The 13,544-nt window shown below is 43.7% G+C and overlaps 2 protein-coding genes across 6 annotated transcripts in view; one reads left to right on the top strand and one right to left on the bottom strand.

Annotated features, from left to right (window-relative positions):
* Positions 1–25: 25 nt before the first annotated feature.
* On the bottom strand, positions 26–11,567 carry LOC115207912 (formylglycine-generating enzyme). Of its 2 annotated transcripts, none has more exons than XM_029775478.1 (9): positions 11,205–11,567; positions 7,709–7,882; positions 7,348–7,422; positions 5,163–5,245; positions 4,722–4,847; positions 4,103–4,217; positions 2,757–2,870; positions 2,612–2,671; positions 26–518 (listed from the first exon to the last, which is right to left on the bottom strand). In XM_029775478.1, exons 1-9 carry the CDS (start codon positions 11,493–11,495, stop codon positions 417–419), a joined length of 1,140 nt encoding a protein of 379 aa, XP_029631338.1. In that variant the 5' UTR covers positions 11,496–11,567; the 3' UTR covers positions 26–416. The 2 variants fall into 2 exon arrangements, with proteins under 2 accessions (XP_029631338.1, XP_029631339.1); XM_029775479.1 differs by having other exon boundaries at positions 4,722–4,844.
* Positions 11,568–11,823: 256 nt separating this feature from the next.
* LOC115207911 (inositol 1,4,5-trisphosphate receptor type 1) overlaps positions 11,824–13,544 on the top strand; it is a 167,292-nt gene continuing 165,571 nt past the window's right edge. For 2 of the 4 annotated variants that reach the window (XM_029775475.1, XM_029775474.1), the window contains exon 1: positions 11,824–12,075. The gene's annotated coding sequence lies outside the window, so the exon portion shown is untranslated. The remainder of the gene's footprint in view (positions 12,076–13,544) is intronic. The other 2 variants (XM_029775476.1, XM_029775477.1) reach the window with 2 other exon arrangements.

The following is a 13,544-nucleotide window of genomic DNA, read 5'->3' as shown; positions in this document are numbered from 1 at the left end:
ACTTGGATATAAAGAGCATAGGAAATATGTGAGTTTTTGTCTTTATTTCATAGCAAGAACAGGGGACTTGGCTAAAGTTTACATAATAAGAGTTCTACTAAATCAATCTGTGAAATGTCTTCATACCAAAACTATATGTCACCTCACACATGTTCCCTTTGAATATTTATTCATTCACATAGACATTTTTTTTATATATTTTACAACAAAATATATTCCATAAATCTCCACATGTCATGCGGTAATCCTGCATTTCATGAAGAACACTGACATCACTGGCTGTATGAAGAGGTGCACTTGATTTGTTTCGCCTGGCGGGCAAGATAGGCAGAGTTAGCACCCTAGACTAGAGCCAATGGCGAATGGTACAAAAAGGGAAAAGTCAGACTACCCATGTCAGGGTCAAGGGTAAAAGGTTACGGCTGCTCCTGGGAGACACAGCGGAACCCTAGGTTAGAGGCAGAGCTGTCAGGGGTGTTCTGACTCCGTGCTGCACACCTGTACCTGTAACAGTATGACTGGAGTGGTAGAGATAGAGAGAGAAACAGAAAATCATACGTCAATGTACATTAGATTGATAGCAATGTGCATTAGATTGAAAGCATCCAAACCACAAAGAATATATATTTTTAAAGTGCTCATTTTGGAAAGTAGGGTTTCCTTTAGCATTCACCAATCCAGAGTTACGGCAAATCAGTGATTACGGCATAGAATATAGAACGTAGGATGGGAAGGATGTACAGTCAAATCAAAAGTTTTACAACACCTACTCATTCGAGGGTTTTTCTTTATTTTTACTATTTTCTACATCGTAGAATAAGAGTGAAGACATCAAAATTATGAAATAACTCATATGGAATCATGTAGTAACCAAAAAAGTGTTACACAAATCAAAATATATTTTACATTTGAGATTCTTCAAAGTAGCCACCCTTTGCCTTGATGACATGCAGACTGGTACTGTATTTTGAAGTATTTAAACAGGGCCAACGTTTGTTTTACAATCACAATGCTTGTTAGATTGAAGTCCTTTTCTCCTTCACATGACCCCCTCAGATGAAACAAACCCAGGTTGGTGCTTGGGAATCGTTTTGCATGCTGTCAATGGCAACACCAAAGCAACCAGAGGAGGTGGGGCTAATAGCTCAGTATACTATGGAAGAGAGCATATTGGGTCTCCCAGAGGATCACGTAGCAACTGTACCAGGAAAAGTAGAAGTATGTTTTTCCCCTTAAATCATTTCCCCCTTTGCTGTTAAGCAGGTGGAGGTTGTATACAGCTCCCTGTTGTTACTAATTACAACAGTACGTTGTGTAATTCAAGCTGAAAGACTCTCTCTCTAGCTGTGGTAGCCGAGTCAGGCTATTCTACATGGGCATAGAAGTCAAACACACACCTACACACCAGAGCCGGTCTCTGAACCACCCACACACACACACACACACACAACGCACCCCTCCATACAGAAAGGCCCACTGTACTTTTTTTTGTGTGGGTAGATCAGCTTTAATATTGCAAATAGATTGTGGTTTCCATCAATGTAATTGTCTGCATCATTTCCAATCTCCCATACATTTTTTTGTAAATATAAACTTTTTTTTGTATATATTTTCTTTATCATTTCCCCTAACCCTACCACCCCTCCCCTAATTGGAGTAAACTAATGGACAACAACACTTAGGCTTCTACTTCCAGCTTATACATACTATGTACATTTTACGGACACAGTATATTTTACAATATTTATCTTATTCCCACTCCCATCTCTGAAGACCATCCAGTTCTGATTTCAATTTGCCATATGTTTTTGAACTATGCTTCGATATTTCACAACCTTTCTGAACCTTTCTATTCTCATAGTTTTTACATATTGTAAATTAAAGAAACATTTTTGATATGAGTATTATTATATTATTGATCGATTGACTATGACTTTTTAAAATCACCCAGCAGTGCTATTTGCAGAGTTAACTCTAGATAAATGTTGTAATTCGTCAGCCATTCCTTAACCTGCAACCAAAAACAAGCTACATATTGAAAGTACCAAAACAAATGATTTAAAGATTAATTCTCTTTGCAGCAAAATCTGCAGAGCTGGGATGGTTGTATCCCACTGTACTTGATTGCACTAGGCTAAAGCAGTGGTTCCCAAACTGTGGGAGGTGCGAGGGGTCGGCAAGGAGGGCACGCCCCACAGTTTGGGAACCACTGCTTTTTTCAGAGACCGGCTAGGCTCTGGTATGTAGGTGTGTGTTTGACTTCTATAGGTGCAATTTTGAAATTGGTTAGTGCACCATTAGTTTTCCTCTTGTCATGTCAGTCATTGGATACCTTAGAGAGCAATTTATAACTTGTCAGAAATGTACAAATCAACTAGCCCATGTCAGCTAATGTTTTTTAGTTATGTTTTTTAGCCCATAGATTTTGTCATAATGTTTGAGTCACTCAAATATCACATGAATACACATTAGACATGGGGAAATGTATAGAATTGCAAGACAATTAGCTTTAAACCTGCTAAATGTTCTCTCCGCCATCAAAAGGGGTGTGAAGAGTTTGTGTCATGAACAGTGCTTGTGGCCATAGAAATAGTAATTGCATGAAGGTTACCTTATGGCACATGTAGGAGCCTCCTTTCTTCACTCGGTCTGTGCCTGATGGTGGACCTGCCTGCAAAAGGGAGGAGAGAAAATATCAAAACATCAAGAGGAAATCCTCACAGATGTGACATAAAAAGTGTGTGTGTGTGTATTACCGGGTTGTGCCGTTCATCTGTGGTGTGGTGTACAGTCCACCAGTCAGATGTCCACTCCCATGCATTCCCTACCATGTTGTACAGGCCATAGCCATTTGCAGGAAATGACTTCACCTGCAGACATAGAAAGATATGAGATAGATACTTTCACATTCTACACCAATAAGGAGTCCCAAATTATTGAAATAGCGTTGCAACTGTTGCATGGGAAGCATATTAAAAAGAGCTATAAACTGATAATTAAACATCACATTTGAACATTTTAGACATGCATCACAGTATGTTTTTTTGCATGTGTAAAAACAGTGCATAAATACAGAATATACACTACCGTTCAAAAGTTTGGGGTCACTAAGAAATGTCCTTATTTTTGAAAGAAAAGCACTTTTTCTGAATTGATCAGAAATACAGTGTAGACATTGTTAATGTTGTAAATGACTACTCTAGCTGGAAACGGCAGATTTGTTATGGAATATCTACATAGGTGTACAGAGAGCCTGTAATCGAACCCACAAATGCTGATGCTCTAGATACTCAACTAGTCTAAAGGCCAGTTTTATTGCTTCTTTAATCAGAACAACAGTTTTCAGCTGTGCTAACATAATTGCAAAAGGGTTTTCTAATGATCAATTAGCCTTTTAAAATGATAAACTTGGATTAGCTAACACAACGTGCCATTGGAACACAGGAGTGATGGTTGTTGATAATAGGCCTCTGTACACCTATGTAGATATTCCATAAAAAGAAAACCAGCCATTTCCAGCTAGAATAGTCATTTACAACATTAACAATGTCTACACTGTATTTCTGATCAATTTGATGTTATTTTAATGGACAAAAAATATATATATTTTAAAAACAAGGACATTTCTACGTTTTTAACAGTAGTGTATACGTCATAGAAAGTGTAACCCTGAAAGACCTGTAAAAGAATGGAGCCGATAAATCTCAGCAGCCATTGAAGTGAGACAAATCATATCAAATAGTATCATTTCATGATTACTATGCAATTCGTTAATGTTCTCAATGTTATTCATGTGATCTAGAGCAGCTGTGAGCTGCTGGTGTTGTGACATTCTAAACTTGATTATCTCTCTAATCTCCAATGACACACAGTTCCTGTTGGTAAGCAGTGGCTGAATCAGAGATCAACTTCCTGTTTCATCACAATGGACTGTGGGTAAGGGCCACCCTGACTCCCTAACATGGGAGTGAACAGACTCCCTTGAGCCCTTTGTTTTCACAGTCTTTTAGTCAAGTCAGACCAATTTTACATACTGCATTTCAGTCTCATTCTCTGTCTCGGTCTCTCTCTCTCTCTGTAACTGTCTCTCCCCATCTCTTACTGGTGAGGTTTTGGTGTACCCGTCCTCTTCTGAGTTGTGTGTGGGGAACATTCCCTGCCAGAGGTTGGCGTAGTGCTGTCCTTTAGGTTTCAGTTTGTTCCCCCACGGGTAAAGTCTGAAATACAGGAACATAGGATCAGGGCAGTGGATAAAGATAGGCACTACTAGAACTGTGCAAGGATTAAAAGGTGTACTGTAGGAATAGTGGCATATAACATATTATAATCTGTGTGGTTTAAGCCCTGAATACGGATCGGCTGAAAGCTGTGGTATATTAGATCGTATACCATGGTTATGACAAAACAAATATTTTGACTGTTTTAATTATTGGGACTGCAGGTAGCCTAGTGGTTAGAGCGTTGGACTAGTGACCGAAAGGTTGCAAGATCGAATCCTCGAGCTGACAAGGTAAAAATCTGTCGTTCTGCTCCTGAACAAGGCAGTTAACCCACTGTTCCTAGGCTGTCATTGTAAATAAGAATTTGTTCTTAACTGAGTAAGAACAGCCTTTAGCCGTGGTATATTGGCCATACACCACACCCCCTCAGGCCTTATGCCTTATTGCTTAAATATACTCAATCTGCAGTGGGGTTGTTCCCTCACACACATATTACACTACCTGTCCTGTAGGCCCCCTCTGCAGGCGTACTCCCACTCAGCCTCTGTGGGTAGTCTCTTGTGGGCCCAGGAGCAGTAGGCCACAGCGTCCTGCCACGACACATGCAGCACAGGGTGGTCCAGCCTGCTAACACAACCAGGTTAATAATAACATCATAATACATGGTCATTTAGTAGTATAGCAACACATACTGTATACTTTGTACATTTGGCTCAAGCAGGAACCAAACACACAACTTCAACCTGAGCCATAAGAACCATCAGCTTATCAACAGACCTCTACCCATCTGTGACATACAGAGACTGGTGGACACTGGATCTCATTAGAATGAGCCAGTATAGCAATGTAACTCCTACCTGCCTGTGATGCTGGAGATATGACTTTATATTGGATTCTGTTAATTCTGATTAGGATGATCCAGTGTAGAGCTCTGCTTCCTACCTGCCTGTGATGCTGGAGTCGGGGCCCTCAGGGTGCCTCCAGTCTGCTCCTCTGACAGGCAACCACCAGGGGGCAGCAGCCACCTGACAACCAGGAAGTCACAACAGCTGCTATGTCACACAGGTAGACAGAACACAACTTATCAGGAACTGATGTCATGGTGGTCAGGCCGAGTGTGCACTGGCGCACACACAAACAAAAACGCACAAACACACAGTCTAATAGTTGAGTGTGAAGGGGGGGGATAGTGCTACATTCCTAAGGCAAGCAGTGTTTACACACGCTTTCACCACTTCTAAAACACTCTTCTCTCCGAGTCCCCGCTTCAACTGAATCTGCACCCCATGTCTATAGTCCACCAACAGTCTACACATAACATAAATCTCTCTCCCTCCCTCACTCCCCCCTCTCCCTCTCTCCCAACTAGTTCACAGAGAAATAGAAAGAGTGAATCGACTCCAAGGCAAAACTGTGTTTTTTACACAACTAAAAATAACAGTGTAAGATATTGGTGTCTTGACTGGAAAAAGCTGTCAACAGCCATCAAAAACATATGTGCTTTCCTAAGCCAATTCGTCAGTCACACTAAACAACTCAGCTTTGGGAGTACATCACAACAGGTTTGAATAAAAAATGGAATAAATCATTGAATCCAACCTAATGCACAGGGATCTGTATAGTAATACTGAGGTAAAAGATACAGAGAAAAAAGCAAGAAGTTCAAACAGCAGTCCAAGTTCCAGAAGGAAAACAAAGCGTGTGAACTAGTAACCTTGCTCTCTCAATCACCATGTTAATCAGTGAGGACATCCATCTGTGACTGATTACATGCTAATGTGTGTGCCCCAATATCCTCCATCCCATGAGGACAACAGTAATTAACTTCCAGTTTTCAGAGTAAGACGTGGAAAATAAGGAAGTTGTTTGTAAAGACATATCATGTTTACAGTTGGCTATGTTGAAATCATACTGTAATCTAATTTGATGACATTGAACTCCAGTACTATGTGTCAGTACGATGTGTGTGTGTGTGTGTGAACTTTTAACAGTTACTGGCATTATATAAAATAAAATGCTATTTGTCACATGCGCCGAATACAACAGGTGTAGACCTTACAGTGAAATGCTTACTTACAAGCCCTTAACCAACAATGCAGTTTTAAGAAAATACAAACAATTAAATAGCAGCAGTAAATAACAATAGGGAGGCTATATACAGGGGGTACCAGTACAGAGTCAATGTGACTCTGTTTAGAAGCCTCTTGGACCTAGACTTGGCGCTCCGGTACCGCTTGCCGTACGGTAGCAGAGAGAACAGTCTATGACTATGGTGGCTGGAGTCTGACCATTTCTGGGCCTTCCTCTGACACCGCCTGGTATAGAGGTCCTGGATGGCAGGAAAATTAGCCCTGGTAATGTACAGGGCCGTACGCACTACCCTCTGTAGTGCCTTGCGGTTGGAGGCTGAGCAGTTGCCATCCCAGGCAGTGATGCAACCCAGCAGGATGCTCTCGATGGTGTAGCTGTAAAACCTTTTGAGGATCTGAAGACCAATCATACTGATTCCCTCTCGTATACTCCATGTTGAGAGAGTTCCACTATACAGTCTAAATGACATGTACTACCCCAGGGAGAATTACTTGGCTGTCTGCTGTGGAGCGGAGTGAACGCTGCTCAATAATTAAACCAGAGGGCAGTCACCTCTCTATACAGGCTTCAAAGCATCATCAAAGGAGACTGATAAAATGGGGGTCTATTGGAATGCCATCAGATGACAGAATGAGAAACCACAACATTGCCTCTCCATGGGCCGTAGACTAACTTTAGACACATGCTCATTGATGCAAAAAAATTTAGTAATGCACATGGAACTCAAGTTAGGGCCCTGTGTGTGCAGGACTAAAACAGCTATGAAAACAAGACGTAGGCTATACTAGCCTGGACGCCCGTATTTTCTTTAGCCAACTCCTGTATCGCTTTTGTCTACGAAGGAGCATTGTTGAATGCAGAAACAGTCACGCTAGCACCTAGGTTAGATGTAAACAACCCTTAAAGAAGTTTACAATAGAACATTGAATGCAGCCGTCACTTCATTTCATCAGTATGATGGATGCACAATACATATCCCTTGCCTTGGGAGAATTAAATGTATCTTCCTATCTTTTTTGCTCTGAAGGGTACTTACTGCCTGGGATATCTGGCTTTTGACCTCCTCACTCAACACCCCCTCGAACACAAACGAATCTCCAAACCTCTCTGCCTGTAGGAACACACAGTGGGGAGGGAGAAGTGACAGCATCTTAGAACAATAAATCAGAGACGGAAGGGAGCAATCACTTCTATAGAGTGACATCTGTCAGCATGGCTGTCTCAGAGTAAACCACAATTCCACGTGTGAGGCAATGTATGTTTTCATGTTTGTAATTCATTTGTAACCCTCCTGACACTACTTCTGTCTTTGACCAGCAGGTCTCCATTGAGAAAAAGAGACACTTAATATCAATAAGACTAATCTCAATAAAGTCAGTTACATTTTAAAAACCTACCTCAGTGATGTAGCCCGTGGCATTGATGAAGCTCTGGAAGTGGCGGTTGCTGACCTCATGAGCGTCCATGTAGAAATGGTCCAGGTGCACCCTCCTCTGGGGACCCTCCCCGTCCTGAGGGATGCCAGGATTGTCTGTACCCATCAGGAACTCCCCTCCTGGGATCAGGACCATCTACAGGCACACAACAGGACCATCAGACAACAGACACACACATCTACAAACAGACACATCAGGACCATTTTTTACATTTACATTTAAGTCATTTAGCAGACGCTCTTATCCAGAGCGACTTACAAATCAACAGACACACATCAGGACCATCAACAGACACACACTAGGACCATCAGACACACACATCAGGACCATCAACAGACACACACCAGGACCATCAACAGACAACAGATACACATCAGGGCCATCAGACAACATACACTCAACAGACACACACCAGGACCATCAACAGACACACATCTGGACCATCAACAGACACACATCTGGACCACCAACAGACACACATCTGGACCATCAACAGACAACAGGCACACACCAGGACCCTCAACAGACACACACCAGGACCATCAACAGACACACATCTGGACCATCAACAGACACATCTGGACCATCAACAGACACACACCAGGACCATCAACAGACACACATCTGGACCATCAACAGACACACACCAGGACCATCAACAGACACACATCTGGACCATCAACAGACACACACCAGGACCATCAACAGACACACACCAGGACCCTCAACAGACACACACCAGGACCCTCAACAGACACACACATGGACCCTCAACAGACACACACATGGACCCTCAACAGACACACACCAGGACCCTCAACAGACACACACCAGGACCCTCAACAGACACACACCAGGACCCTCAACAGACACACACCAGGACCCTCAACAGACAACAGACACACACCAGGGCTCTCAACAGACACACACCAGGACCCTCAACAGACACACACCAGGACCATCAACAGACACACACCAGGACCATCAACAGACACACACCAGGACCATCAACAGACACACACCAGGACCATCAACAGACACACACCAGGACCCTCAACAGACACACACCAGGACCCTCAACAGACACACACCAGGACCATCAACAGACACACACCAGGACCATCAACAGACACACACCAGGACCATCAACAGACACACACCAGGACCCTCAACAGACACACACCAGGACCCTCAACAGACACACACCAGGACCCTCAACAGACACACACCAGGACCCTCAACAGACACACACCAGGACCCTCAACAGACACACACCAGGACCCTCAACAGACACACACCAGGACCCTCAACAGACACACACCAGGACCATCAACAGACACACACCAGGACCCTCAACAGACACACACCAGGACCCTCAACAGACACACACCAGGACCATCAACAGACAACAGACACACACCAGGACCATCAACAGACAACAGGCACACATCAGGACCATCAACAGACAACAGACACACATCAGGACCATCAACAGACAACAGGCACACATCAGGACCATCAACAGACAACAGACACACATCAGGACCATCAACAGACAACAGGCACACATCAGGACCATCAACAGACACACATCAGGACCATCAACAGACACACATCTGGACCACCAACAGACACACATCTGGACCATCAACAGACAACAGGCACACACCAGGACCCTCAACAGACACACACCAGGACCATCAACAGACACACATCTGGACCATCAACAGACACATCTGGACCATCAACAGACACACACCAGGACCATCAACAGACACACATCTGGACCATCAACAGACACACACCAGGACCATCAACAGACACACATCTGGACCATCAACAGACACACACCAGGACCATCAACAGACACACACCAGGACCCTCAACAGACACACACCAGGACCCTCAACAGACACACACATGGACCCTCAACAGACACACACATGGACCCTCAACAGACACACACCAGGACCCTCAACAGACACACACCAGGACCCTCAACAGACACACACCAGGACCCTCAACAGACACACACCAGGACCCTCAACAGACAACAGACACACACCAGGGCTCTCAACAGACACACACCAGGACCCTCAACAGACACACACCAGGACCATCAACAGACACACACCAGGACCATCAACAGACACACACCAGGACCATCAACAGACACACACCAGGACCATCAACAGACACACACCAGGACCCTCAACAGACACACACCAGGACCCTCAACAGACACACACCAGGACCATCAACAGACACACACCAGGACCATCAACAGACACACACCAGGACCATCAACAGACACATACCAGGACCCTCAACAGACACACACCAGGACCCTCAACAGACACACACCAGGACCCTCAACAGACACACACCAGGACCCTCAACAGACACACACCAGGACCCTCAACAGACACACACCAGGACCCTCAACAGACACACACCAGGACCCTCAACAGACACACACCAGGACCATCAACAGACACACACCAGGACCCTCAACAGACACACACCAGGACCCTCAACAGACACACACCAGGACCATCAACAGACAACAGACACACACCAGGACCATCAACAGACAACAGGCACACATCAGGACCATCAACAGACAACAGACACACATCAGGACCATCAACAGACAACAGGCACACATCAGGACCATCAACAGACAACAGACACACATCAGGACCATCAACAGACAACAGGCACACATCAGGACCATCAACAGACACACATCAGGACCATCAACAGACACACATCTGGACCATCAACAGACACACATCTGGACCATCAACAGACAACATAAATTGTTCTAGAACCATATGATAGACACCAGAACCATGTACAGACACCACCTACACAGACATATTTAGAACAGGGATGGGCAGCTTTGGTGGGGGTGAGGGCCACAAAAAATTTAACTCATCATGAGCGGCAGCAGTTGCTCGCGTACCCACATTCACCCCCCAGTCTTGACAGCGGAGATCTTCTTTTTTTTTTGGGGGGGGGGGGGGGGTAGAGTTAATTGAACACATCCTGCCATGATGTTGCAGTTTTAAAGCAAGTTTGCTGCAATTCTACACTTTTTTTTGGGGGGGGGGGGGGGTAGAGTTAATTTCGTGCAATTCTACACATTTTGCCATTGGACGGAGTGTTCTTATAGGAGACCTTATACTTTTTGTTCTATGAGATAATATCAGTCAGTTAACATGACCTTAAAAAATTTGCTGTTGAAGACTCTTATATAACAAAATGGAAAATATATCCTAACCCTGTGTTACTACAGACCTTATTTTCGGCGTTAATCCAAAAACCCTACAAAAACGCCATTAATTTCCTCATAGGCTTTGTACAAAGAACCATTGCGGAGTGAGTGCCTACATAAAGAGTCCATTACTTTTTAACGTTATCTCTATAACGATGTGAACGCTTGATAGAATACCTGACTACGAGTATCTGATTCTTCCCCATTCGTCTGAGTGTCTGTATGCCTTTCATTTGACTTTTTCGAGTATTTGACAGCAGGGTTTTCTGTTATTATGGAGCTTTCCTTCTCGATATCCACAACTGCATCTCTCTTCAGGTTGTGGCAGCCACAGCTCGAGCTCTCTGCCGCCAGCGGAACGATCGTCTCAGGTTCTACGCCGACGGAGAGTCCTGGCTTGCTTTGAACACACAGCACATCATCTTTGACATTCAGGTAAAATAAGAAAAACACACAATAAAGCAACATTGTTGCACCATTCAGCTCAAGACCACTTGTTTTTGGACAGAGCCATGCTTCCGCATTATCAATCACGTGATCAGTCAGCTGATAACTGTAAGGTTGCAACTCTGTACCGTAAACATATAGGCTATCATTTCAGCATACTCATGATTTACAATGTGTGTCATAATGTTTGTGTATAGTTCTTGATTTAAATTTGAATTGCATTTCCTCCAGCAGTGTCTAAAGTTTGAGAAGTTTCTTTAAATAACGCGCAATGCTCACCACACTTTGGGAGTTGTAGTCATAAATATGCTTTCTGTTTTGTTAAGTATCCGAAGGAATAATTCAAGAAACAACATTTCCCAGAAACCAGTACTGGTATATAATTTTCTGAGGGATTTACAGACCTTCAAGCGGGGACGAGCGCTCATGTAGCGAACGAACGGAAGGCAAGGTGATTGGATTGAGCTGTCAAAAAAATCTTTGGACTCTACTCGCGGACTGAATCTCCGTCCTATGGATTAGTTGAAAGCGGTATATCGCTGCTATGCTCTCCCGTTGACCCAGCCTCGCGCGTCGCTCCCAACCTCTTACCACAGCGAAGGTAAAGTTGACCACAACTCTGTACAGTTTGCGGGAGCATCCCCGCCTCTTAAATATGTATTGCTTGTGGCGAGGGAAGAAGCGCAACAATGTATCTGCCTCCTCATGAACGGCCAGTCATGATTTTCTGCACCGACGCTGATTAAACAATCCCCCCCCCCCGGATGAGAAACACGGTTTTGCCAGTCTGATATGACATATAATATAATTGAACAATTGAAGCAACGCAAGTGGTCAAACTGTAGGCTACTCGTTCCATAGATGTGCTGAAGCTCAGTAAAGTTAAAGTGATGTCATACACTATCCCGTTTTGAAAGAAGACTGAGATAAATATGGATTTGTGCCGGCAGTTTGCCCAGTGGCTTGGGCATCATGTTGATGAACATAACAGTAACGTTATATCTATGTCGTGCACTACTGTTGTCTACTAAATGTTAGGCAATGTGGTTTTGAGGTAATATGATGGGGTGAATTGTTCACCATGTTTTTGTTTTTCTTTGAGTATGTTTCTAAGATGACTGCTCTGAAACTAGGCCTTGAGGTCAGCCTCATTATACTCACTCCTGGGGGATGTTGCAGTGTAGGCAAATAATACGTGTGTGTGTAGGCTACTAGACTCGCACAGTAGGAACTCTGTATACTGAAATGTCACCAATGTGAGTCGGGACTCAGTAGGTGCAGTATGTTCCAGGAGTTTTTCTCTACCAACCACATGATCAGGAAGAACTCCAGTCCCCATTGACAGCCTATAGTTAGAGTCTGGAGTTTTTCCTGGACAGGTCAAATCAAATTTTATTTGACACATACATGTGTTTAGCAGATGTTATTGCGTGTGTAGCGAAATGCTTGTGTTTCTAGCTCCAACAGTGCAGTAATATCTAACAAGTAATATCTAACAATACACACAATTGAAAGTAAAAGAATGGAATTAAGAATATATAAATATTTGGATGAGCGATGTCAGAGTGGCAGACCAAGATGCAGTAGAATAGGATAGAATACAGTATATACATATGAGATGAGTAATGCAAAATATGTATACGTTATAAAAGTGACTAGCGTTCCAATTATTAAAAGTGATCAGTGATTTCAAGTCTATGTATATAGGCAGCAGCCTCTGTGCTAGTGATGGCTATTTAACAGTCTCATGGCCTTGAGATTTATGTTTTTCAGTCTCTCTGTCCCAGCTTTGATGCACCTGTACTGACCTCGCCTTCTGGAGCATAGCGGGGTGAACGGGCAGTGGCTCGGGTGGTTGTTGTCCTTGATTATCTTTTTGGCCTTCCTGTGACATCGTGTCCTGGAGGGCAGGTAGTTTGCACCCAGTGATGAGTTGGGCAGACCGCACCACCCTGCAAATCCTCCTACTACCTCTCCTGCTACCTCTCCTCAGCTAAAAACAAACGTTCCCACAAATGTAGAGAACATTCCCTTAAGTCTCATTAGGTCATTAATTAATGTTGTCATGAA

The sequence above is a fragment of the Salmo trutta genome, chromosome 14 (assembly GCF_901001165.1).
Source record: "Salmo trutta chromosome 14, fSalTru1.1, whole genome shotgun sequence".
NCBI lineage: Eukaryota > Metazoa > Chordata > Actinopteri > Salmoniformes > Salmonidae > Salmo > Salmo trutta.
Note: the sequence above shows the minus strand (reverse complement) of the source record. Positions and strands in the feature narration are given on the sequence as shown.